General features: G+C 41.1%; 1 protein-coding gene across 1 annotated transcript in view; it reads right to left on the bottom strand.

The window, feature by feature from the left end:
- Positions 1 to 27976, bottom strand: part of LOC117525792 (multidrug and toxin extrusion protein 1-like) — a 43579-nt gene that overhangs the window by 7175 nt on the left and 8428 nt on the right. The window contains exons 5-10 of the mRNA XM_034187732.1: positions 11536 to 11578; positions 11407 to 11451; positions 11221 to 11318; positions 7840 to 7937; positions 5235 to 5416; positions 32 to 140 (exon numbers count right to left, since the gene is read on the bottom strand). Coding sequence (XP_034043623.1) covers positions 32 to 140; positions 5235 to 5416; positions 7840 to 7937; positions 11221 to 11318; positions 11407 to 11451; positions 11536 to 11578 — 575 coding nt within the window. The remainder of the gene's footprint in view (positions 1 to 31; positions 141 to 5234; positions 5417 to 7839; positions 7938 to 11220; positions 11319 to 11406; positions 11452 to 11535; positions 11579 to 27976) is intronic.

Genomic DNA, 27976 nt, shown 5'->3' with positions numbered 1-27976 from the left:
TCCACTGCTGACGATGTGCATTTTTTCTTACATCCACAGACAACGACGACCTTGCAGGATAACTTTGCATTTGGAGCATTTCCTGCACCGAGAGCATTTCCAACACGGACGCTTGCAGCAGCACCGAATCCCAGTGGTGTCTGTTGGATGAAATGAGACGTAAAAAACGAAATTATTGCTGTAAATAGTTCTTTGAATTTACATTCACAGAAGTATAACTGTTAATTTGAACAGCATAATAAATTCGGTGAGAATACGGCTGTGTCTCCAAAGTAACAACCTCCCCTGAGATGTTTGTTAATCCCTTATAATTACAAAATGGTTAACATTTAATGGATGTTAAAAATCCCCAAAGTCCCATAATTCTTAGCCTGGTTGGTGCAAGTCATTAAAAAGCTTTTATAAGCAAGTCTATCAATTTCTAGACTCTTCCACATTGTTTAAAGAGGCATTCCATCTTCGTCTAAATTTTCAACCCATTAAAAAAAATGAAGAAAAAAAAATCAATCAAAAATCTCTTGAAAATATTATTTTAAATAACCTCATATGGAAATAAAATAGACATTCTAATAGACTTAACACTTATATTGTGCAGTTGAAGAAAATTATATATATATATATATATATATGCCTATATCGGCGTTCAATGTTTACCAGTCCAGTAAGTATCAGTGAAATTGTGGAGAGCTGGACATGTCCCAACTTGTCCTCTAACACTCCGAAACGGAGGTGTTCCTTTGTCTCGCTTCATCAGCGAATCGGTCGTGACGCGCGAAGCCTCCGCGCGGCTTTCCATGACAAAATCTCTTGTTAAAAGTGAAATCTGCCAGAAAATGGCTGATGTCCAGCTCTTGTGATAACCAGAGAAAGAGCACACGACGGTCTCAAATCCACAGAGCCATCCATTTAGAAATGGTCCGGTGGCTTGTGCCGCATCGTCGCAGCTCGGAGCGCGGCGCAACGACCGTCCTTAAAGCAGTCCTTAAAGCTGTAGTAAAAGTCAATATTCTCTGTGAAGCCCGTAAAATTTTCACCGAAAGCTAGATAAATTTTTTGAATAGTTTTCAGGTGCCAGTCTCTAACAGCTTCTGAAAAAATTCTGATGGAAAAAAAAGTCCTTTTCATTCCGCCATTTCCAGACAATGAAAATCCGACGAGGGGGCGGGACCACTCCTTCCCAAGGCGTGGTCACAAGTGAATGACGTCACCGACAAGCGTGGAAAAACTCACGCATGCGCACGAGGGTTCAAGCATGTCTGACGTAAAAACATATGAGTGAAATCCATATAGTTTTTGAAAAAAATAAAAAGTACGATACTTTATTGGCAGTCCTCGTATATATCGATCTATACTCAACAAAAATATAAACGCAACACTTTTGGTTTTGCTCCCATTTTGTATGAGATTAACTCAACGATCTAAAACTTTTTCCACATACACAATATCACCATTTCCCTCAAATACTGTGCACAAACTAGTCTAAATCTGTGATATTGAGCACTTCTCCTTTGCTGAGATAATCCATCCCACCTCACAGGTGTGCCATATCAAGATGCTGATTAGACACCATGATTAGTGCACAGGTGTGCCTTAGACTGTCCACAATAAAAGGCCACTCTGAAAGGTGCAGTTTTGTTTTATTGGGGGGGATACCAGTCAGTATGTGGTGTGACCACCATTTGCCTCATGCAGTGCAACACATCTCCTTCGCATCATCCGTGAAGAGAACACCTCTCCAACGTGCCAAACGGCAGCAAATGTGAGCATTTGCCCACTCAAATCGGTTACAACGACGAACTGGAGTCAGGTCGAGACCCCGATGAGGACGACGAGCATGCAGATGAGCTTCCCTGAGACAGTTTCTGACAGTTTGTGCAGAAATTCTTTGGTTATGCAAACTGATTGTTCCAGTAGCTGTCCGAGTGGATGGTCTCAGATGATCTTGGAGGTGAACATGCTGGATGTGGAGGTCCTGGGCTGGTGTAGTTACACGTGGTCTGCGGTTGTGAGGCTGGTTGGATGTACTGCCAAATTCTCTGAAACGCCTTTGGAGACGGCTTATGGTAGAGAAATGAACATTCAATACACGAGCAACAGTTCTGGTTGACATTCCTGCTGTCAGCATGCCAATTGCACGCTCCCTCAAATCTTGCGACATCTGTGGCATTGTGCTGTGTGATAAAACTGCACCTTTCAGAGTGGCCTTTTATTGTGGGCAGTCTAAGGCACACCTGTGCACTAATCATGGTGTCTAATCAGCATCTTGATATGGCACACCTGTGAGGTGGGATGGATTATCTCAGCAAAGGAGAAGTGCTCAATATCACAGATTTAGACTGGTTTGTGCACAGTATTTGAGGGAAATGGTAATATTGTATATGTGGAAAAAGTTTTAGATCTTTGAGTTCATCTCATACAAAATGGGAGCAAAACCAAAAGTGTTGCGTTTATATTTTTGTTGAGTGTATATATATATATATATATATATATATATATATATATATATATATATATATATATATATATATATATATATATATATATATATATATAAGATGCAAAACTCAGTAGGTCCTTTTTTTTTCAAATGGAGAAAAATGCAGTTTAAAGGAAACGCTATGTGGAAATGCACAGACTTTCATCAACAACAAGAAAAGAGTTTGTTCAAATTCTTTGATATTTTGCACACTGATGGTCACCTTGACAGCCAAGTTGGCCTCAACTAAAAATTTATGGTTTTGGATATATATATATATATATATATATATATATATATATATATATATATATATATATATATATATATACGAGGGCTGTCAATAAAGTATAGGTCCTTTTTATTTTTTCAAAAACTATATGGATTTCATTCATATGTTTTTACGTCAGACATGCTTGAACCCTCATTTCCACGCCTGTCGGTGACGTCATTCGCCTGTGAGCACGCCTTGTGGGAGGAGTCGTACAGCCCCTCGTCGGAATTCCTTTGTCTAAGAAGTTGCTGAGAGACTGGCGCTTTGTTTGATCAAAATTTTTTCTAAACCTGTGAGACACATATATATAGATATAGATATTCCACTGTTAAAGGAGATTTTTTTTAATGAAAGACGTGCGGATGGGTCCGTGCGGTCGGGTCTGCGCGTCGGGACACAGCCGGCGCGGTGCGGCGGCACAGGAAAAACACCTCCGTGTTGATAACCATTTGTAAAATCCAGGCGGCTTTTGAGGCTTTCAGTGGAGTGAGTATATGAGAAATTGTTTAACAGCTGGACATGTTCCAACTTGTCCTTAAGGCTTCCAACAGAGGTGCTTTTCCTGTGGCGGAGCGTCGCGGCAGCTGCGAGCCGACGCTGCAATCCGCCCGCACGTCTTTCATTAAAGAAATCTCCTTTAACAGTGGAATATCCGGATAAAATGCTGAAACCGACTTCTTCTGAAACTTCTCTGTTCTCTCACGACGTCCTGGATCAATAGAGCCTGAAATGTGGAGGTTTTCAGCTTGAAACAGGCTGACTACAGTGCCTGGGACCGCTGCGCGACGTCTCGCTCTGTGGGAAGTCCTTAAAGCGACAGTATCACCTCAAAATCTCTCATCAGCCGTTAAAAGTTTCACCGAAAACCAGCTTAATTTTTCGAACCGTGTCCACTTCGATGTGCCTCACAGGTTTAGAAAAAATTTTGATCAAACAAAGCGCCAGTCTCTCAGCAACTTCTTAGACAAAGGAATTCCGACGAGGGGCTGGACGACTCCTCCCACAAGGAGTGCTCACAGGCGAATGACGCCACCGGCAGGCGTGGAAAAACTCACGCATGCGCACGAGGGTTCAAGCATGTCTGTACTTTTTCGGCACATTCCACTGTTAAAGGAGTTTTTTCATGGAAAGAAAAGCGGACGGATGCACCACCGTGCCGTTCATGGCGCGGGACAAAACCACCTCCATGTTGGTCTCACAGGACGGCTTTGAGATGGCTTTCAGACGGCTGTCGGTGGGTTTTCAGTCTTGTGACTAACCGAGAAATTGAGCATGAGCTGGACATGCCAGAACATGTCCTGTGAGGCTTCATGATGGCGTTGCTTTGCGCCATGCAGCTCCACCGCGACGTGCGGAATTCCTCCGCACGTCTGTCTCAATGTGCCGAAAAAGTGCTGATGTCCACGTCTTCCGCAATTCCTGTGCTAGTCAGAGGACATCCCGGATAAAACACAGCGTCCAGTTTGGAAATGAATGCCACATTCCACTGTTACAGGAGTTTTTGTCATGGAAAGAGGAGCGGAGGAATTCCGCGCGTCGCGGTGGAGCCGCATGGCGCAAAGCAACGGCGTGATGAAACCTCACAGGACATGTTCTGGCATGTCCAGGCTCATCCACAATTTCTCAGTTAGTCACACGACTGAAAACCCACCGACAGCCGTCTGAAAGCCGTCCTGTGAGATCAACATGGAGGTGGTTTTGTCCCGCGCCATGAACGGCACGGTGGCGCATCTGTCTGCTTTTCTTTCCATGAAATAGAACTCCTTTAATAATGCAATGTGCCGAAAAAGTGCTGATGTCCACGCCTTTTACCTTTTTTTTGTGGAAGCCAGACGACGTCCCGGATCAACAAAGCCTTCACGTTGGAAATGATCTGGTTGTTTCAGCCTGTCGATCGGCGCTCGGAGCGCGGCGCGCTCTCAGCAGTTGTGGGCCGTCCTTAAAGCGGCAGTAACACTCCTTAATCTGTGTAATGCCCACAAAATTGTCCCTGAAAGCCATATTAATTTTTCGAACGGTGTCCACCTGGAGGTCTCTCACAGTTTCTGGAAAAAAATTGATGCAGTAAAGCTCCAAATCGTTCACACATTTATTCGCAATAAAAATCCGACGAGAGGGGTGGACCACTGCTCACACAAAGCCTGCTCACAGACGAATGACGCAACCGACAGGCGTGAAAAAACTCACACATGCGCACGAAGGTTCAAGTATGGCTGATGCAGTCACACGTGATTCAAATCCATATGGTTTTTGAAAAAATAAAAAGGTCTGATACTTTTCTGACAGACCTCGTATATATATATATATATATATATATATATATATATATATATATATATATATATATATATATATATATATATATATATATATATATATATATATATATTCACCAGCAGGGAAGGTCACGAAGAGACGGACCTCTCCTTTAAGATTAATTAAGTATAATTTTTATAATTTTGAGGAAGCCCACCCAGGAGTTACCATATAAGCTAGGACGGTGAGTTGATACAGTACGGCGTGAGCTCCAAGCTCAACCTCACTGATCACGCCGGCCAGGAATCCTGACACTTCAAACATCCACCACTCCAAACAAAGCATAAGCATGCTGGGGATGGCCAGCTTCACGAAAAGACCCCACTCCTGCAGGCACTCCATTGACCAGCCTGTGGGTCAGAGGTCACATGTGACAACAACATTACAGTGTTTGTGTGTCAGGTTACTACAGTCACTCTTTGTTCACGTAATAGAACCAAAATATACAGAAAACAAGAGCAATCAGAGATTTCTGACATCAGCCAATCCAGATCCGGATCACGTCCAAAATTCAGCGGAGTCTTCCAGTCCCTAATATGTATCTGTGGTGCAAATTTGGTGAGAATCCGTGAAGCAGTTTTGAAGTAATCCTTCAAAGTCTATATAAAGTGAAATCTTGATCCTGAATCCAGATCCAGATCAGCTACAAAATTTTATGGCATCTTCTATGGCCTAATATGTGCCCGTGGTGAAAATTTGGTGAGAATCCATGAAGGAGTTTTGACATAATCCTTCAAAGCCTATATGAAGTGAAACTTGAGCCGGAATCTGTAATAACTACCATGTATCAATACAGAGTCTTGAGTCTGAGGTTATTAACTGATATTATTCCAAGGCTTTGGGAATGTATCCTGTAAAATGAAATGAGTACATAAACAAAAGCATCGATGGCCTATGTAGGTCACCAGACCTAGGTTTTTGGGGATGAAAGAAACTGATAAACAAGTTCATTTCAAACTACATGTAACTTTAAAATCAAGAGAAACCAAGAAGGAAGAAGTCTGTTTTTGGATACATTCATACAAAATCCTTTCTGGAGTGTCATGTGGACTTATGACTGTTTTATTTGAGTGTAACTCCTAGAAAACAATTTGTTTTTGTCTGATTTTGAAACTTTATATGGAGGAATGGTTGCTGACAATCACACCTGCTCCTAATTTCCATCATCCATGTGGAATCCACCAACCATCCAGCAGGTGGCACACACGTCTATGGGAAATGACATACATAAAGTTTGTGTTTCGATTGATCTGGTGCATCAAACTTTGCCAGATATTAATGGGTTTGTCCTTTTTATATGCTCTTTTATTTTATCTTACAAGATGAAAACATTTATTCTTTTTGGGCTATCATGTTAACAAACTTGAACTCACTGCATTATTTTACATGTGCCTGCCTAAAACAAAAAAACAGACACACCCTACTGTACTGACATTCCTATTTAAAATTATTTCTATTATTGTAGCGGACAGCTGTGTTTAAAAGGTAATTAGATGACCCAAAAAATTAGGTTAGCTGCTTTTCAGCTGCATCACAATCCAAAAGTTTAAAGCTGAACATGTTGTAGCTTTTTGCAGACCTGCTGCTATTTGATAACATTGATAACATTAAATCATTTTTAGAATAGAATAGAATAGAATAATTCTTTATTGTCCACCGAGGCAGAAAATGGCCTTCGGCTCATAGGCACAAAAAAGACAGCACTAAAATACAAACATTGTCATACAGAACAACATATAATAAACACAATAAAACAAAGATAAGATATAATAAAATACATAGGAATAGATGAAGAAGTAGAATAAGACCTAGTAAGATAAATAAAATGTAAAATAAGATCTAGTCATATAAATAAAACAGAAGCAAAGCAGTTCAGGTTTTATCTGTGGATTGGTCACTTTGTTGAGTTCATAATAGCGACGGCATTTGGTATAAAAGATTTTTTAAAAGAACCTTTAGTAACTTTTGGTAAGTTAGTTGGCTTTAAAAGGCTCTCTAAAAATGATTTAATGACTTGCCGTACCACGATGAATTAGGTTTATCAATTTTGTTTCATTTTTGGGTTTGTGCGTGGTGCACTGCTATTTGCATGTTTGTGTCTATTTTGTATTTGTTATCATGGGTGTATGTATATTTTTATATACATATGTATACTTATTTTTTTGTTTTTTTTTTGTTAAAGCGGTGGTTCTGCCTACACCCTATAGGGCACATGGTTATGTTGTTAAATTATTTTGAGCTCAACTCTCAGTGGCCTGACATTATCAAAGTGGTGTGGATTAGTTTATGCAAATTATAGATTAATTCACAAGTTATAACAATTCAGATTGTGTCTTTCAGCCTTTTGGATCTGTGCCCCTACAAAGGCCCCACCCCTCTGTGGTATCATCGTTTCTGAAGTTAGACTACTGCCCCAGCGTATGTGAGACCAACAATGATTTGCTTGCTATATAAATTAATTTTTCCCCTTCTTGGCAATTTACTGAATTTAAAAATCTAAACTGTGAGGATCTGCGTCACCATGGCAACTCATAAATCTGCGTCACTTTACAGTCAAACTGTAACTAATGTTGTCAAATATTAGAGAGTGGAATGTTCACAGTGCAGAAGTCAGAAGGTCAAAGTTACAGTAAATATGCCTGCAGGATACAATTCCTGGAAAGAATGACAATATAAAATAAATAAATAAATAAAAATGACACCAGTTCTTTCTGTGGAAATGATCAGTACGGGGGGGGGGGGGGGGGGGGGGTGCGGGGCGGGGTTGACCAACCTCCCCATGTGGTGGTGTGCAGTTTCCTCCAGCAGATGTAAACATACAGCAGCACAGCCAGAATATACTGTGAGATGCAATTGGCTGCTGCAGAACCACTTCAAGGAGAGAGAGAGAGAGAGAGAGAAATAGGTGTCTGTGCAAAATATCAAATATTTCTAAAAATTGTTCCAACCACTTTTAGAGTAATTATTACAATCATGGGCATGAATGCACAGCTAACAGCCAGGATTGTCCACTCTGCAAATGGTCTGTCTGCAGAATCTCAGTCAGAATAATCATTGTTTCTGAATAATTACTACAATAGCAATCCACCCTGCAGAGGAAATTTAACCATTAGTCAGTAAAACTGAATGGGAACTTATTAGAATTGTAATCATGCAAACTGTAAAAATTATTTCAATAGTAGCTAAATTTATGGTACAATTTTGCCTGTTATTGTAATACATAGAGCAAAAGTATAAACGCAACACTTGTTTTTGGTCCCATTTTTCATGAGATTTAAAACATTTTCTATATATAGTGAGGAAAATAAGTATTTGAACACCCTGCGGTTTTGCAAGTTCTCCCACTTAGAAATCATGGAGGGGTCTGAAATTTTTATCTTAGGTGCACGTCCAGTGTGAGAGACATAATCTAAAAAACAAAAAATCCGGAAATCACAATGTATGATTTTTTAAAATAATTTATTTGTATGTTACAGCTGCAAATAAGTATTTGAACACCTACCAACCAGCAAGAATTCTGGCTCACACAGACCTGTTCCTTTTTCTTTAAGAAGCCCTCTTATTCTGCACTCTTTACCTGTATTAATTGCACCTGTTTGAACTCGTTACCTGTATAAAAGACACCTGTTCACACACTCAATCAATCACACTCCAACCTGTCCACCATAGCCAAGACCAAAGAGCTGTCTAAGGACACCAGGGACAAAACTGTAGACCTGCACAAGGCTGGGATGGACTACAGGACACCAGGCAAGCAGCTGTTATGATTATTTATTAGAAAGTGGAAGAAACACAAGATGACTGTCAATCTCTCTGGGTCTGGGATTCCATGCAAGATCTCACTTTGTGGGGTAAGGATGATTCTGAGAAAGCTCAGAACTACACAGGAGGACCTGGTCAATGACCTGAAGAGAGCTGGGACCACAGTCACAAAGATTACATTAGTAACACATGATGCTGTCATGGTTTAAAATCCTGCAGGGCAGCAAGGTCCCCCGGCTCATGCCAGCACATGTCCAGGCCCGTTTGAAGTTCACCAGTGACCATCTGGATGATCCAGAGGAGGCATGGGACAAGGTCATGTGGTCAGATGAGACCATAATAGAGCTTTTTGGAATCAACTCCATTTACCATGTTTAGAGGATGAGAACAACCCCAAGAAAACCATCCCAACCGCGAAGCATGGGGGTGGAAACATCATACTCTGGGAGTGCTCTTCTGCAAAGGGGACAGCACGACTGCACCGTGTTGAAGGGAGGATGGATGGGGTCATGTATTGCGAGATTTTGGCAAACAACCTCCTTCCCTCAGTAAGAGCATTGAAGATGGGTCATGGCTGGGTCTTCCAGCATGACAGTGACCCCAAACACACAGCCAGGGCAACTAAGGAGGGGCTCCATAAGAAGCATTTCAAGGTCCTGGAGTGGCCTGGCCAGTCTGTAGACCTGAACTCATTAGAAAATCTTTGGAGGGAGCTGAAACTCCAAACCTGAAAGATCTAGAGAAGATCTGTATGGAGGAGTGGACCACAATCCCTGCTGCAGTGTGTGAAAACTTGGTCAAGAACTACAGGAAACGTTTGACCTCTGTAATTGCAAACAAAGGCTACTGTACCAAACATTAACATTGATCTTCACAGGTGTTCAAATACTTATTTGTAGCAGTAACATACAAATAAATTATTTAAAAAATCATACATTGTGATTTCTGGATTTTTTTTTTTTTAAATTATGTCTCTCACAGTGGACATGCACCTAAGATGAAAATTTCAGACCCCTCCATGATTTCTAAGTGACAGAACTTGCAAAATCACAGGGTGTTCAAATACTTATTTTACTCACTGTATATAAAAGATATATTTCTCTCAAATATTGTTCACAAATCTGTCTAAATGTGTGCTAGTGAGCACATCTCCTATGCCGAGATATTCCATCCCACCTCACTTCACAGGTATGACATATCAAGATGCTGAGTAGACAGCATGATTACTGCACAGTTGTGCCTTAGGCTGGCCACATTAAAGGGCCACTCTGAAATGCAGAGTGAGACCATTTGCATCACACAGTGCATCACATCTCCTTCACCTAGAGTTCGATCAGCAGCCAGATGCCATCAGATGTGACCATTTGTCCACTCAAGTCAGTTATGATGACAAACTGCAGCCAGGTCGAGACTCAGATAAGGATGATGAGCATGCAGATTAGCTTCCTGAGATGGTTTCTGACTGTATGCGCAGAAATTCTTTGGTTCTGCACACCGATTGTTGCAGCAGCTGTCTGGGTGGCAGGTCACAGATGATCTTGGAGGTGAACATGCTGGATGTGTAGGTCCTGGGCTGGTGTGGTTACACGTGGTCTGCGGTTGTGAGACTGGTTGGATGTACTGCCAAATTCTCTGAAACGCCTTTGAAAATGGCTTATGGTAGAGAAATGAACATTCAATCACGGGCAACAGCTCTGGTGGACATTCCTGCAGTCAGCATCCCAATTGCACGCTCCCTCAACACTTACAACATCTGTGGCATTGTGCTATGTGATAAAACTGGACATTTTAGAGTGGCCTTTTATTGTGGCCAGCCTAAGGCACACCTGTACAATAATCATGCTGTCTAATATGTCACACCTGTGAGGTCGGATGGATTATCTCAGTAAAGGAGAAGTGCTCACCAACACAGATTTAGACAGATTTGTGAACAATATTTGATGGAAATAGGTCTTTTGTGTATATAGAAAATGTTTTAGATGTTTGAGTTCAGCTCATGAAAAATGGGAGGAAAAACAAAAGTGTTGTGTTTGTATTTTTGTTTGACATAATTATTGCAATTGTGGTTTAGTTTCCTCTGCAAGCTCCGCACAATTTCACCCACTCTTGGAATAATTATCAGAATAACACTTGTCAAATAAATAAATACATACATTTTCTTGCATGGACTTTGAGAACTGATTTAGGGTAATTTTGGGGTGCTGAATCCCAATCTGAGCTCAGATTTCCTCTATCTCATCACATTTTTTTTTTTTTTTTTTTTTTGGCAATTTGCATGTCCAGCGCATTTTCCACTCTAGTTGTACTTATTATTACAATAATGTTTGAATAGAAATGAATGCATATTTTGTAAAAATCTGCTAAACTAATTTGAAATGGCTGTGGTACTCACGCAACTCCCAAATTCAGAACATAGAGGAGGATGTAGTTGATAAGTATATTAAGAATATTTCCAATCACTCCTGTTATAACCTGCGGCCATATGATACCCTGCAAATCACAGCACAACCTGTTTGAATTCTGATTTCGTTCATTAATACTTTCCATCTGAAGGGTGTTGTGTGACGAGAGAGTACACCTGGTTTTGAAGATATCGTCCCTGCAGCTGGTACATGAAACAAGCCTGCAGAAGGAAAACAGATTTGTAATGACATCTTTAACCTGAAACAAGAGTTAAAAAAAAAGTGAGAGATGTGTTTGAATTCACCGGCAGAGATGGCATGAAGATCTTCACATAAAGCTGGGAGAGTCTGCATTGCAGAAAACACACACACACACACACACACACACACACACACACACACACACACACACACACACACACACACACACACACACACACACACACACACAGTTAATATGAGGACAGCAAAAGTGGTCGTGAACCAGATGACTGTATACGCTGATGATGCATTAATTATTTATTTATTGATTTTTTTTCTTTTTTGAGTGAATCCCACATAGGTTTTGCTGTTCTAATATCTAAAATAATTACATTACACATGAATATGGCATTGTTTTGTCTGTGTATGTCCACAGAACTCACTGCACAATTTTAATTTGCATAAAACCGGCAAAATGTGACATTTAATTTCAATTCAATTTTAATTTATTTTCATTTACATAGCGCCAAATCACAACAGAGTTGCCTCAAGGTGCTTCACACAAGTAAGGTCTAACCTTACTAACCCCCAGAGCAACAGTGGTAAGGAAAAACTCCCTCTGAGGAAGAACCCTCAAGCAGACCAGACTCAAAGGGGTGACCCTCTGCTTGGGCCATGCTACAGGCATAAATTACAGAAACAATTCACAAAACGGATATACAGGAAATGCTGTTGGTGCACAGGACAGGAGGGTCGCCAGCACAAATATAACTCCCATCTCTTGATGGAGCTGCACCTTAAACAGAGAGAAAAAACAGAATCGGGCATCAGAAAGACAAGAAATACAGTATAATTTGCCAGCATTAATCAACAAGAAAAACAGAAGAAATACTAAGGTGATCGCCGGCCACTAGCTCTAAACTTCACTAAAAGACCCAGAATTTAGGTAAATTTGAGGCTGCTGCATGTTCAGTTTCCTAATAAAATGAATTAAAAGAGTGAAAAGCGTAGAACTATACTATGCCAGTATGCTAGCTATATGAAAGGGAAAATAAGTGCGTCTTAAGTCTGGGCTTGAAAGTCTCCACAGAATCTGACTGTTTGATTGACGCAGGGAGATCATTCCACAGAATGGGCACGATAAGAGAAAGATCTATGACCTGCAGACTTCTTATTCACTCTAGGGACACAAAGTAGTCCTGCACCCTAAGAACACAAAGCCCGGGCCGGTACTCCTTCTCCATCCATGGGCATACTCCCAAGCCACCTCCAGGATCCTTGTGAGAGTGAAGAGCTGGTCAGTTGTTCCATGGCCTGGATGGAACCCACATTGTTCCTCTTTAATCTGAGGTTCAAGAATCGACCAAAGCCTCTTTTCCAGCACCATGGAGTAGACTTTACCAGGTAGGCTGAGAAATGCATATGCACAAACAACAGTAAGAGTTTTCCTCCTCACAACCCAAAGGGCAGGGAGGTGACCCTCTCATCTACAGGGGTAAACACCAATGCAGTGGCACTCAGCCGGGGTCTCATGAATATCCCCACACATGCCCACTGCCTCACACACTGGGCTACTCCAGAGAAGAATATGGTTCAACCCCTATCAAGGAGAGTGGTTCCAGAGCTGATGCTGTGTGTGGAGGCATGGCCCACCAGATCTCACTGGTAGTGCTCCACCTCCTGCACAAACTCTGGCCTGAGTCTAGTTTGTCAAGGCTATCGACTTTCACTGCCACCCGTGGGACAGCAGACCCAACCCAAGTGGCTTCCCCTGTGTGTGGTGTGCCCACGGGGTGCAGATGGAAGGTCAACATTGCTTCTTGGGGCTGAGCCCGCCTGGGCTCCATGGCAAACCCGACTACCAGACACTTGCTGAAGGGTCCTCCATCCAAGCCTGGCTTCAAATGGGTGCCCGGGCTTCCTCCAGACAAGGTCATGGTCCCTCTGCCTTGTTTGTTCACAGAGTCTTTGTAAGCATTCATAAGGTGTCTTGACACTTGCAAGAATTTGATCCCTGCACTGGCATGCAATCAAGCAAGCCAGTGAGTAAACCCACTGTAAACTGTGCGTGAGCTGTGTGCAGCTGCATGCCAGTGCGCAAAGAAAATTTTGAAATGTTCATAACTTCTGGAATGCATTACCTTAGTGAACTAGTCATGAACATTGCACAACCTATCTGAAAACACAGGCCCAACAGAGATTGTACTTTCTGAGAAGACTGAAAATTTGGTATGTCAGCCAAAAATTCACAACTTCTACAGTTGTATGATTGAGAGTGTCCTCACCATGGCCATCACAGTCTGGTACAGTAATTGCACTTTCCAAGACAGGAAGGCTCTCCAGCATGTGATTAAGACCTGACAGTACATCTCTGGGGCAGTCTTCCCCTCACTGCAGGACATTTTCCAAACCAGAGTCCTACATAGGATACATAACCTCATCAGCGACAGTACACACCCCCAACAGTTACTCTTCACACTCCTACCATCAGGCAGATGTTACAAGAGTCTGAAGTCCAGGACTACTAGGCTGGTGAACAGCTTCTACCCACAGACTATTAGGCTTCTCAATAACCCTCTTACACACTGATCCCTCCACCATCAGAGTCACTGTCAATCTTCTCCTCATCATTATTACTATCACTCTCTAAGTATTTATTATAATAACTCTGTTCACTGTTTTTGCATCCATGCACCTTACGACTCCTGCACAGCAGGAATGCTGCTAAACTGCATAATATTGCCCAAAATTGCCAATACTGCAAAAACTGCACATCCACACATCCTCTAAACTGTTCACTCTAAAAATGAACCACTGTCTCAATGAGAAAAAAAAATGTAACTGACGGGGTTTTTCTCTATATTGTCAATATATGTATTATCAAATACACTCAACAAAAATATAAATGCAACACTTTTGGTTTTGCTCCCATTTTGTATGAAATGAACTCAAAGATCTAAAACTTTTTCCACATACACAATATCACCATTTCCCTCAAATATTGTTCACAAACCAGTATAAATCTGTGATAGTGAGCACTACTCCTTTGCTGAGATAATCCATCCCACCTCACAGGTGTGCCATATCAAGATGCTGATTAGATACCATGATTAGTGCACAGGTGTGCCTTAGACTGTCCACAATAAAAGGCCACTCTGAAAGGTGCAGTTTTGTTTTATTGGGGGGGATACCAGTCATGCAGTGCAACACATCTCCTTCGCATAGAGTTGATCTCTTCACTTTGTCTTCACTTTGCTGTACTCTCTGTAATCATGTCTTTGATTCTGTTCTCTATTTTTCATATATACGTATATGCATGTGTGAAAGTTCATGTACCATTATTCCTTTAAATAATTACTTAGTGTCAAAAGCAATCATATACGCTGAATGGTTCAAGTGATCATTAAGACCAGGGGTGGCCAAGTTCGGTCCTCGAGAGCCACATTCCTGACACTCTTTCATTGGATTCAGGTGTGGATTCAACTAAGAGTGTCAGGAATGTGGCTCTCGAGGACCAAACTTGGCCACCCCTGATTAAGACTGTCAAATGAGAAAAGTGAGCAGATGATCTTTGACCATTCAATGTGCAGATTGTTTTGCCAGAATTCAGACTGGTTGGCTAGGGTCATGTTTGGCTAATCACAGATGTGTACTTTTGATTAATGGTTCAGCCTTGAAGAAGAGCATTGTAACTGGAACACGGTTCAAGGGCTGGACATTGTTATGGAAAGCTTAGGAGACTGAAGGCTCAAAAGCCATAACAGTTTTCATATCATTGTGAGACCAGACTTTGTGTCTTTCCATTGTTTTGTGATATTGTCACTCCTATATGCTGTATGTAACGATATTCAATAAAAAAGAGAGGCAAATGGGCGGGACCTTTAGGACGGACAACAGTTCTTTCTGAAGGAGGTTCTCGTTTGTCCTCTCCTGTACAGGACAAAGAAATTCAGTGTCTCTTGCGTGATCATTTCTGTGTGAGTAGTTGTTCTGTTCAGGTCCAACTCTGAACAACTCTGACATCTTGGTCCTTCGAGCCAGATGCCAACAGACCGGAAACTCGTCGGCCCATGCTGGAGAATGCCCGTGGAGTCTGTGGCCGCAGCGCGGGAGACATTTCCTGCAGACCCCTTTCTGGGGGACGGGTCTCCTCCCTAATGGGTTGACGCTTACCGGGTTGAAGGCATACGGACTGTAGCGGTGGTTACAGAGTGTGATCATGGGTGAGACTGTTTTTCTTTACATGCACGTGTGCGCGTGTGGCTGGGACCACCGCGGAGGAAAAAAAAACCCTGTAATGTCTTTCTTGGTTCTTCTCTTGGGTTAAACACTGTAAGGTGTGAGGCTAAGGCCTGGCTGTAAAGCGTTAAATTTTACTCTCTGAGAAAAGTCAGGTGGCGCAGTGGTTAAAGGCCATCTGTTACAGAGCCACGTGCTCATGCTGCATTCCCGCTGTGTCAGACACCTGATGTGGCTGTTGGCTCCAGATCCAGCAGCGGTAACAACTGGCAATTAATAAAGCAAGAGACAACTGAAGACCACTTTCGGGTCCAGAACAGCGTGTAAAAAACTGTACAGTGTTAGGTCGGTGAAACCTTCGGTGGGCGAACCGTAAAATTCTGATATATATTATATACGAGGTCTATTAGAAAAGTATCCGACCTTATTATTTTTTTTTAAACCATATGGATTTGAATCATGTGTGATTGCGTCAGACAAGCTTGAACCCTCGTGCACATGCGTGAGTTTTTTCATGCCTGTTGGTTGCGTCATTCGCCTGTGAGCAGGCTTTGAGTGAGGTATGGTCCACCCCTCTCGTCTATTTTTTATTGCGAATAAATGTCTGAATGATTTGGAGCTTTACTGCATCAATTTTTTTCCAGAAACTGTGAGAGACCTCCAGGTGACACCGTTCGAAAAATTAATATGGCTTTCAGGGACGATTTTATGGGGATTAAACAGATTATGGAGTGTTACTGCCGCTTTAAGGACGGCCCACAACTCCTGAGAGCGTGGCGCGCTCCCAGCCCCCATCAACAAGCTGACACCCCGCTGGAACAACCAGATCATTTCCAACGTGAAAGCTTTGTTGATCCGGGACCTCGTCTGACTTTCACAAATAGGCAGAAGATGTGGACATCAGCAGTTTTTCGGCACATTCCACCGTTACAGTTTTTTTTCATGGAAAAAGAAGCGGAGGGACGTGCCACGGCTCCGTTCATTACGCGGCACAAAACCACCTCCGTGTTGGTCTCACAGGACGGCTTTCAGGTGGATTCAGACAGATTCTGGTTGCTTTCCAGTCGTCTAAATATCCGATTGTGATTGTGCATGAGCTGGACATGCCCAAACATGTCCTGTGAGGCTTCATCACGGCGTTTCTTTGCGCCATGCAGCTCGGCCGCGATGCGCGGTGGAGCCGCTTCTCTTTCCATGACAAAAACTCCTGTAACAGTGAAATGTGCCGTTCATTGTTAAACTGGACGCTGTCTTGATCCGGTATGTCATCTGACTAGCACAGGAATTGTGAAAAGACGTGGACATCAGCACTTTTTTGGCACATTAAGACAGACACGCGGAGGAGTTCCGCGCGTCGCGGTGGAGCCGCATGGCGCAAAGCAACGCTGTGATGAAGCCTTCCAGGACATGTTTGGGCATGTCCAGCTCATGCACAATCACAATCGGATATTCACACGACTGGAAAGCAACCGGAATCCATCTGAAATCCACCTGAAAGCCGTCCTGTGAGACCAACACGGAGGTGGTTTTGTGCCGCGTAATGAACGGAGCCGTGGCACGTCCCTCCGCTTCTTTTTCCATGAAAAAAACTCCTGTAATGGTGGAATGTGCTGAAAAAGTGCTGATGTCCACATCTTCTGCCTTTTTGTGAAAGTCAGACGAGGTCCCGGATCAACAAAGCTTTCACGTTGGAAATGATCTGGTTGTTCCAGCAGGGTGTCAGCCTGTCGATGGGGGCTGGGAGCGCGCCGCACTCTCAGGAGTTGTGGGCAGTCCTTAAAGCGGCAGTAACACCCCGTAATCTGTGTAATCCCCATAAAATCATCCCTGAAAGCCATATTAATTTTTCGAACAGTGTCAACCTGGAGGTCTCTCACAGTTTCTGGAAAAAAACTGATGCAGCAAAGCTCCAAATCGTTCAGACATTTATTCGCAATAAAAAATAGACGAGAGGGGTGGACCACACCTCACTCAAAGCCTGCTCACAGGCAAATGATGCAACCGACAGGCGTGAAAAAACTCACGCATGCGCACGAGGGTTCAAGCTTGTCTGACGCAATCACACTTGATTCAAATCCATATGGTTTTTTAAAAAAATAATAAGGTCGGATACTTTCTAATAGACCTCGTAAATATATTATATAAATTCTGATATAAAAAACCGGTTGGAGCAGAAGCGTGATAACAGCAGAGCTAAAATGTGATAACAGCTGAAGCGCAGCGGTGTGAATGTGTTTGTGTGAATGTGTGTTTTTATGACTGAGGACGTATGCAACTGAATCGCAGGGGGCCTGTCACCAGTTTTAACCCACTTGCAGAAACGAAGCCCTGTCTGTGAAGTAGGTTGTAAACATTCTATACGCACCACACCTGTTTGTGAGCCTACGAGTCTGAAAAGAAGCCCTAAGCAAGGTCACTCACCTCTCAGAGGTCGAAGTGGTGACACTTTTCAGGCTGATTGGTGACCAAACAGTGAAAAAAGAACAACAGCCTGTTCGTTTAGATCTCCCTATGAGATAACCCCACGAACAGCTAAAATGGGTAACTGCTGTTGTTGTCACAGCCAACATGACACACAGTCAAATGATGTTAGATACATGGAGACAAAAAATCCAGCATCACCTGAACACTTAAAAATGTGGAGAGAGACAGTTAATTTCTTGGGAAAATTACAGTTAAATTCCACAACAAAGTCATTTGACACCATAAAAGAGAACACCAGTGATTTTACAAAAGGCAAGAGAAGACGTGGAGTGAAAAATACACCAGACCATGCTTTTGTACCAAACACAGCAGTTCTTAAACCTGCTGGAGCAGTCATAATGACGTGTGAGAAACAAGTGTATTTTGTAGGAAAGGGCAAAGGTCAGCGCTGCAGAGCGGCCAGAGGTCAAGCCTGTCAACGTGAGATAAAGAGGAATTTGACATGTTGGAAGTGTGGAATGAATGGACACTTTGCACGTGAATATACACACTTGCAAAGATAAGGAGTTCTCCGTTTTCAACATGAATTTTGTTTATGTACATAAGGTTGCAGAACTTTTTTTTTTTTTCTCTAGCAGATTATAGTTGTCAGTTTTTCCTTACTTTTGTTCTGTTGTCGCTATATAGACAGATTGTGTGTAATAATTGTGAATTGTTTCAGATAAAACTGTCGAGGTCACAGTTGTTGGCACTCCAACATTTTAAAGTGTGGAGTTAAGAAACTGAGAAATAAGTGCACATTAATCAATTTTGTACATGTATATGAGTGTGAGTTGGTGTCCAGGGTAAAAGAGAGTATTTTGAGGGAGAATTCTGAAATAGATCTGTTGATGAAATAGAACTTTTCAACTTGGTTTGATGATAACTCAAAGACAATAAATACTGTCTTCCTACTTCCCATATTGAATGATCATGTAACTGGGATGAAGTGGTTAAAATATGGTTGATTCTTGTACACTGGATAAGGTGTAAAAGTTGATTAGTTTCGCTTACTTACAGATTTTAAGCAAAGCTGATCAAGATTATATTCCATTAATGATTGGTTTATTGTTGTGTGATATATTTTTTGTGTGTTGTTGGTTTGAAATTTGTGTGAGGTGATTCTTTTCTGTCTGGGGGAAAAAAAAAGAGAAGAAAATTCAGATTGACTGCTTCAATTGAACATTGCAGTATTTGGCTAATCTTGCCTCAGTAATCATGAATGAGCTACTGTGGAACTGACCACTTAGATCGATGAGTTCCAGCGGGTATTCATAAACTCGTCTGGAAACAGGCTCATCTAGGCAATAACGACTTTGGGTTATAAAACATTTCTATGAATCAGTTCCTCAGTATACATATTAAATACTGCTAAAAGATTGAAAAATTGTGATTGACTGGTCCACTAATTTTTTGATGGCACATAACAGACAGAAGGGAGCAATGGTTGTGGTAGATTCTCTGAGGACTATTAAAAAACTGATTGTGAGACTGTGATTGCATAACCAGTTCTTGACCTCCGGGTCCCAAACAACCTGACAGAAGGTTGGTGAAAGAGAAAAAAAAGGTCTCCTATCAGTTCACTGTACTTAATAGTTCCGTTGAGGTCTACAGGTCTACATGTGTGTATAATATGTTGCGTGTAATGTAACACAGGTCTTCTTTGGACCTGTGGACGTTTTTTGGGTTTTTATTTGAGAAGAGTTGGGTTATTTTGCTTGTTTGTTGTAGCAGTTGTGGTATTCTGTTCTTGGTCTGGGGTGTTAGAGGAGGAGCGTGTACACACACAGCTGCTGAGGGAAGCTCTAAATGCTCACTTCCCTCCTCCTCCTCCTCCTCCTCTCCCCGCCGCTCCACACCCCCACAACTTGAGGGAGGATTTGAGAAACACTGCAGCAATGTTTTGTTGTGCTTTAACACATGAAATACAGGGGTTTACATGTAATTGATACTAGTGTTTTAAAAGTGTTTGTTACTGTTAAATTTAGAGAGATGTTGTTTATTTGGTGTAATCAATTCCAGCTTTAATGTTTTGTATTACGTTGCATTGACATTACAAAATACATTCAGTGTTCTATTTCTTGAAGCGTGATTTGTTTTGGGAACAAAGTGTAATTTATCACTCTGGCCGAAGAGCAGAGCAGAAGGTTGTACAGTGTGTGAACAGTAAAACTGGCCTGATTATTGTAACATGTTTATAGAGCTCCTGTTAGACACATTAATGTTGGCGAGGGTGAACTGACAGCAATGTAGAAGCAACAAATAATGAGAACTCAATATTTTGATCATCCTGTGCTTTGATTGAACTAATGTGAACTCTTAAGTGGTGCAACTAACCCCTGCTGCAAATCAAACAAGAAGCTGCAGGCTTTCATAAAGCATTGATGACCAATGAAGTGCTTATTAATTATTTTTTGATACATGCAGATTAAGTTAGGCTTTAAAGGATAGAGATTGGTGGACAACTTTTCACTTTATTATTGTCCATTCTGACCCATAGTTATTCCTGTAAATCAAGTATTGTTTGTGTATCTGATTCTGTCATTATTTTTATTCTATTTATTGTTGGTGTTTAAGCATTGATTAATCCAACAGATCCACTCTGGGATTAATAGAACAGAATCATCTATTCTGGGATAAATTGCTAAAAGATACTTCAATTCACTTTCAATGATCCTGTATGTTTAATGTTCTGTGCAATTAAAGCTGTTTTGACATGACACCTCTTAATGGGTGTTCCCCCACCCCTTGGAACCCCTGCCCAGTATGGAAGGCTGCGAGCCCATGACGGGTAAGATCCCATCTTAAACCCTGGGACAACCTAAGGCAGGCCCAGTCACGATTACTCGACCTTGTCTCTGTGACGCTCTGACTCACTAGGACATGGGGGGGATGGCACTGGGGTACTAATTTTCCCGTATGCCTACATGGTAAGGCGGTGTATTGATCTAATTGGATCATTGTCGAGAACTGAATTGTCATATTAAGATCGGCCTGCATGTATTAATCGATGTTAATTAATGCTTATCATTCATCCAATCAATCAATTTTGAAATAGTTGGACTGGTTAATAATCATTTTGTGACATTTGGATTTCAGGCATATGCAAAGCATTACTGTGGAGCATGTTTAATCTGTGCGAAGCACAATTCACAGGGTAATGAGAGACCAAAACGAGGGAAATTTCCAACACCTTAATACCCATTTCAAATGGATTTTATTGAATTATACCAATGTGAAGGGAAAAATATCACCTAGTATTGATTGATGCAAATGGGTAGAGGTGTTCCCTGTTAAACATGCAGATGCTCTGACAGTTGCAAAGATACTTTGTAGAGACATAATTCCAAGACATGGACTACTTGGACTACTACTGAAACAATTTACAGTGATAATAGTACTCATTTTGCAAATGAAATCATCCAACATTTGACAGAACATTTGGAAATAAATGCAAAAACACACTGTGCTAATCATCCTCAAAGTGCAGGTTTATTGGGAAGAACAAATGGAGCAATTAAAAATGAGCTCAGGAAAATGCATTGTGGAAGAAAAAATAAAACCTGGGTTTATTGTTTTTTTTTTAATTTGGTGAAATTGTACATGCATATAACACCCAGCTCATGACTAGCTGCTAGCAAACTAGCGACTGGCCTTAAGCCATTCGAAATTTTGTATGGCAGGCCCTACAGAATACCAGATTTACAGAAAATAGCTGAGCCTGATAGCGAGGATGAGGAATTAGTTGATTACATGAGACGAGTATTGTCCCATAAGTATGTCATACATTCTAACACGATACCAGACTCTCCTATTTCTGTGCAGAGCCCTGAGAATCAGATCCAGATTGGCAACTGGGTGCTGATAAAGACTATTAAGAGGAAGAACTGGTCATCTCCAAGGTGGGAAGGTCCATTCCAAGTGCTGCTAACCACCCCCACTGCCGTGAAAATTGCAGAAAGGTCATTTGGGTGCATCTATCCCACTGTAAAAGACAAAGATACATGAAAGATCCCGAACAAGACAAGGGGAGCGATGTTTAACAGTGACGGCTGATGGCCTATAGGCCCAGTAACGTCTGGAAGCGCGTCACAACAGAGACAGAGAGTGACCAGGAGTGAACAAAGACAAAGACCAGAGGTTGAAGCAGGTGCCAGGGTCCCGAAGCAGACGAGTAACCAGTTGTGACCGAGGGAAGGCCTGTCAACTTGAACCAGGATAAGAAGCAGATGTACTACAAGCTTGAAATAAGAGCACTGACGTGACCAGACCAGGAGAAAAGAAGCAGATGAAACTGCATCTTTGAGAATGGGAGACAATCCTGTTCTATTCCTGTGCACCTGTGTTTGAAGAAAACGTCAAGAACAGGGCACAGGATGGAGTACATGACACATTATTTTAATTCCACTTGCAACATGCTTTACACATACTGATGATAGTACAGATTTATGCACTACAGCTGAAGGGAACTAACATAAAAGAGTTCCAAATTCCCTCAGTCCCTTGCTGAACAGAATTGAGACTGTGAAACTGTCACCTTCAGCCCCTGAGCCCAGACAAACTGAATCTTTTGAACTGTCACCAAAGAAAGAAGACATCTTCAAGACCAGAACTGTTGTCTCTCTCTCTGTCCCTAGGAAAAAAATAAAACAAAACAAAAAAAAAAACACATCATGACAGGGGGAGTGAGAGAGGCATAGCAACAGGTTGTTCAAAATACTGTTTTAGCTATGGAGAGCTTTGCTGCCAGAGCAGGCTGCAAATTACGCACCCTGATGATGATTTTGACAATTATTGCTGTGATTGTGGCATTTACTGTGTGGTGGTATGAAAAAATATATGAACCACGTTACAATTCAGACCAGAAGGAAGTGATACATTTATTCAAATTTGGTGACAAGCATCTTTACTAACTATATGCATGTGTCTTCTCAAAAACAGCAGAAAAACTTTGTAATAACAGATTATTGGACAACGCAACCTGCTTAATGATAGTCAATATACGTTAAGATGCAATAGAAGCGATTAATAAACACAAAGAGTTTGTGTCGTTTGTGGAGTTCCTCAGGGTTCTGTGTAGGCACCAAAGTTATAAGTTATGCATATTGTATATCAATGATTTATGTCAAGTATCAGATCTGTTTAGAGCGAATTTGCAGATGATACGAACTTATTTTGTTCAGGAGATAATTCGTAACGATTATTAGATGATCTGGGATTGAAGATGATACAGTTGAAGAGTTGGTTCAATTTGATATGAACAAACTTTCACTAAGTTGGTCTAAAAAACTAAAATAATGTTATTTGGAAACTATAAAAAGGATGAACAAATACAATTAAACATACAGGGAGTAAATGTAGAACCTGTCAGAACAAGTCGTTAGGGGTGGTCATCGATGTCAGGATCAACTAGACAGCACATATCCAACATAGTCAAGAGAAAGCACTACATACTCTGTGTTGCACACTGATTGCGTCTTACTTGACTTATGGTGCTGAAGTATAGGGCAATAACTACACCACTGCAGTACAACCATTATTCAACCTTAGAGACAGAAAAAAAAAATGAAAGAGGATTAAGAATAATTCATAATGCAGGTTATCTGGATCATACCAATCGACTGTTTATTAATCAAAGATTTTAAAACTCCATGACATGATTTAATTTAAGACTGTTTGATTGATGTATAAAGTAAAACATAAGCAAGTACCTTTCAGAATTCAAGGATATTTTATGCAAAGAGAAGGAATATATAATTTAAGGGATTTCTATCATTTTAAAGTTGCGGGCGCAAGGACGACCAGGAAATGCTTCTATGTCTCTGTTTGTGGCCTAAACAATTGGAATAAGCTACCTGAGAAACTCCAATGATGTCCAAATATCAATCAGTTTAAATATTTATACAAAGAAATTATGTTCTATGGGTATGTATCTGATGGAAACCACTGAATTGACTTACTATGTGTTATGATTTGTTGTATGATTCCTCTTGCTTGATCAATGGCTCAATGGATGATTTCCACCACAGCTGATGGCTTACTGCTGGACCATTACTATGTTTCGTTATTGCTATCGGAGACTGAATTATGTCACCCCGTCCCGACAGGGAAAACTGGTGGTTAAGTACACTGTTTGTAAGTTTTTGATATTTCTACAATGATAATGTTAGGCGTGTAGATTCGATAAACAGGAGGGAAGAATGACAGGGTTTTTCTCTATATTGTCAATATATGTATTATCAAATATTAATGTCTTCACTTTGAAGTACTCTCTGTAATCATGTCTTTGATTCTGTTCTCTATTTTTCATATATATGTATATGCATGTGTGAAAGTTCATGTACCATTATTCCTTTAAATAATTACTTAGTGTCAAAAGCAATCATATACGCTGAATGGTTCAAGTGTTCATTAAGACTGTCAAACGAGAAAAGTGAGCAGATGATCTTTGACCATACAATGTGCAGACTGTTTTGCCAGAATGTCAGACTGGTTGGCTAGGGTCATGTTTGGCTAATCGCAGATGTGTACTTTTGATTAATGGTTCAGCCTTGAAGAAGAGCATTGTAACTGAAACACGGTTCAAGGGCTGGACATTGTTATGGAAAGCTTAGGAGACTGAGGGCTCAAAAGCCATAACAGTTTTCATATCAATGTGAGACCAGAGTTTGTGTCTTTCCATTGTTTTGTGATATTGTCACTCCTATATGCTGTATGTAACGATATTCAATAAAAAGGAGAGGCAAATGGGCGGGACCTTTAGGACGGACGACAGTTCTTTCTGAAGGAGGTTCTCGTTTGTCCTCTCCTGTACAGGACAAAGAAATTCAATGTCTCTTGCGTGATTATTTCTGTGTGAGTAGTTGTTCTGTTCAGGTCCAACTCTGAACAACTCTGACAGTAACAATTTGCACAGATTTTTTAAAGTTATTTCAACTTAATTAAAATTATTTCAGCTTAACTAGAGAGGTCTTGTGGCATTAAATCAATTGAAAGTTGAAATAACTAAGTTGTAACTAAGTAATAACTTTTAAAAAAATCTATGCAAATTGTTACATCAGTTTTTCTCGTTTTAGAGTGTACGCCCCTTAAATAGTGTATATAATACATTCTTCAGTCTAATAATGTATATTTTTTAAATCATCTGATGTGAGCTTTCTACCTGCAAATTTTCTGGGGAGAATGAACAGAGTAAGAATTTCATTGTGTGATATAACTGATTTTTACTGTGCACATGACAATAAAAAACTCAACTCTCAACTCTTCACACTGTCTGTGACTGCATGTCAGTGTGGCTCATTGCCACAGCACAGCACATCAGAACGATTACGATGAGATGTTACATCTAGAATAAACATAATTTTACGGTTAGGAGGCATCATGTACCTGTCCATCAAGGGACATTCACGTTTAGTTGGCAGCACTGGGAGTGTGGACTCTGGTACTTACAGTGGGACAAAAAAGTATTTAGTCAGTCCCTGATTGTGCAAGTTCTCCTACTTAGAAAGATGAGAGAGGTTTGTAATTTTTGAGAGACAGAATGAGAAAAAAAAAATCCAGGAAATCACAGTAGGATTTTTAAAGAATGTATTTGTAAAGTATGGTGGAAAATAAGTATTTGGTCAACTTGGTCAAAAGTTCAACTCAATACTTTGTAACATAATCTTTGTTGGCAATGACAGAGGGCAAACATTTCCTGTAAGTCTTCACCAGGTTTGCACACACTACAGCTGGTATTTTGGCCCATTCCTCCATGCAGATTTCCTCTAGAGCAATGATGTTTTGGGGCTGTCGCTGGGCAACATGGACTTTCAACTCCCTCCACAAATTTTCTATGGGGTTGAGGTCTGGAGACTGGCAAGGCTACTCCAGGACCTTGAAATGCTTTTTACAGAGCCACTCCTTTGATCCACCTTGGATTTGCTGTGGTGACCCCAAGTGCAAACAAGGGAGCAGCCGAAGGGACTTACTTACTCCTTTGTTGTCCAAGTAGTGTGTTTGGGATCACTGTCATGCTGGAAGACCCAGCCACGTTGCATTTTCAATGCTCTCACTGATGGAAGGAGGTTATGGCTTAAAATCTCATGATACATGGCTACATTCATTCTTCCCTTAACACGGATCAGTCGTCCTGTCCCCTTTGCAGAAAAACAGACCCAAAGCATGATGTTTCCACCCCCATGCTTCACAGTAGGTATAGTGTTCTTGGGATGCAACTCAGCATTCGTCTTCCTCCAAACATGACGAGTTGAGTTTTTGCTAAAATGTTCTATTTTGGTTTCATCGGACCACATGATATTCTTCTAATCCTCTTCTGGATCATCGATATGCTCTCTGGCAAACTTCAGACGGGCCTGGACACGTACTGGCTTAAGCAGGGAGACACGCCTGGCACTGCAGGATTTGAGACCCTCTCTGCGTAGTGTGTAGCCTTTGTTACTTTGGTCCCAGCTCTCTGCAGGTCATTCATCAGGTCCCTCCATGTAGTTCTGGGATTTTTGTTCACCATTTTCATGATCATTTTGACCCCACGGGATGACATCTTGCGTGGAGCCCCAGATTGAGGGAGATTATCAATGGTCTTGTATGTCTTCCATTTTCTTACAATTGCTCCCACAGTTGATTTATTCACACCAACCTGCTTGACTACTCTTCCCAGCCTGGTGCACATCGACAGTTTTCTTCCTGATGTCCTTCGACAACTCTTGGCCATGGTTGAGTTTGGAGTCTGACTGTTTAAGGCTGTGGGTAGGTGTCTTTTATACAGATAATGAGTTCAAACAGGTACCACTAATACAGGTTATAGGTGGAGGACAGAAGAAGAGGTTACAGGTCTGCGAGAGCCAGAAATCTTGCTTGTTTGTTATTGACCAAATACTTATTTTCCACCATAATTTACAAATAAATTCTTTAAAAATCCTACAATGTGATTTCCTGGATTTTTTTTCTCATTTTGTCTCTCATTGTTGAAGTGTACCTATGATGAAAATTACAAACCTCTCTCATCTTTCTAAGTAGGAGAACTTGCAGTCAGGGGCTGACTAAATACTTTTTGGCTCCAGTGTATTCAGGACTCTGTGGTGGGCTTTAGGAGTGTTCCTGTTCATAAGGAGTTAAAATACAATAAAAACATTGAATATAGCTACAAATTTTGAATGATTAAGGTTATATACATTACCTTGCTCGCACATTTTTTGTTGAAGTTTGGGTTTGGTTTTTATCAGTGCAGCACTGTATGTAGCATGCTCAGTTAATGATTTCAAATTAATTTAAACGAGCATGGCAGTAGTTTCTCACGCAAATTGTTGCATGGTTCCCTTGGTTTTTGAGGTTTGCTGTGGAAAGCTGGATGTGCGAAGTTGCTGAACTGATGTGAATGTGTTTTGCACAGACGCTGTGAGGAGAAAGAATAACCCCCCCCAGGTCTGCAAGGCAGAAGTTTTTCTTGACTCCTTCTTTCTCGTACACAACACAGCATAGGCATAGGAGGTGGGGTCTATTTGGGGGGCGACACTAAATTTGCCTGAATTTCAGAAACCCCCATGACTCTTTAAATTACCATATATTTATATACCCATATTTATAGAACAAAAACAAAGAGTTCACCGCGCTTCTGTATAGCACAAACAAATCTGGTGCAACCAGATAGGACTAATTTGTAAAAGAGAAAAATAACTGGTGCAACACAGAAATAAGTGCCAGAAAATTTAATAAGGTGCTAAAAGCAAAAGTGTACAATGGGACTAACGTTTCAATGTGAGAGTCACATCTTGCTCAGAGTCCTGCAAAGACAGAGATGGTACAGCTTAAATACTAATAAGAAGCAGGTGTCCTAATGCTTCC

Source organism: Thalassophryne amazonica, chromosome 15, assembly GCF_902500255.1.
Source record: "Thalassophryne amazonica chromosome 15, fThaAma1.1, whole genome shotgun sequence".
Lineage (NCBI taxonomy): Eukaryota > Metazoa > Chordata > Actinopteri > Batrachoidiformes > Batrachoididae > Thalassophryne > Thalassophryne amazonica.
This window is presented reverse-complemented; position numbering and strand designations above follow the sequence as displayed.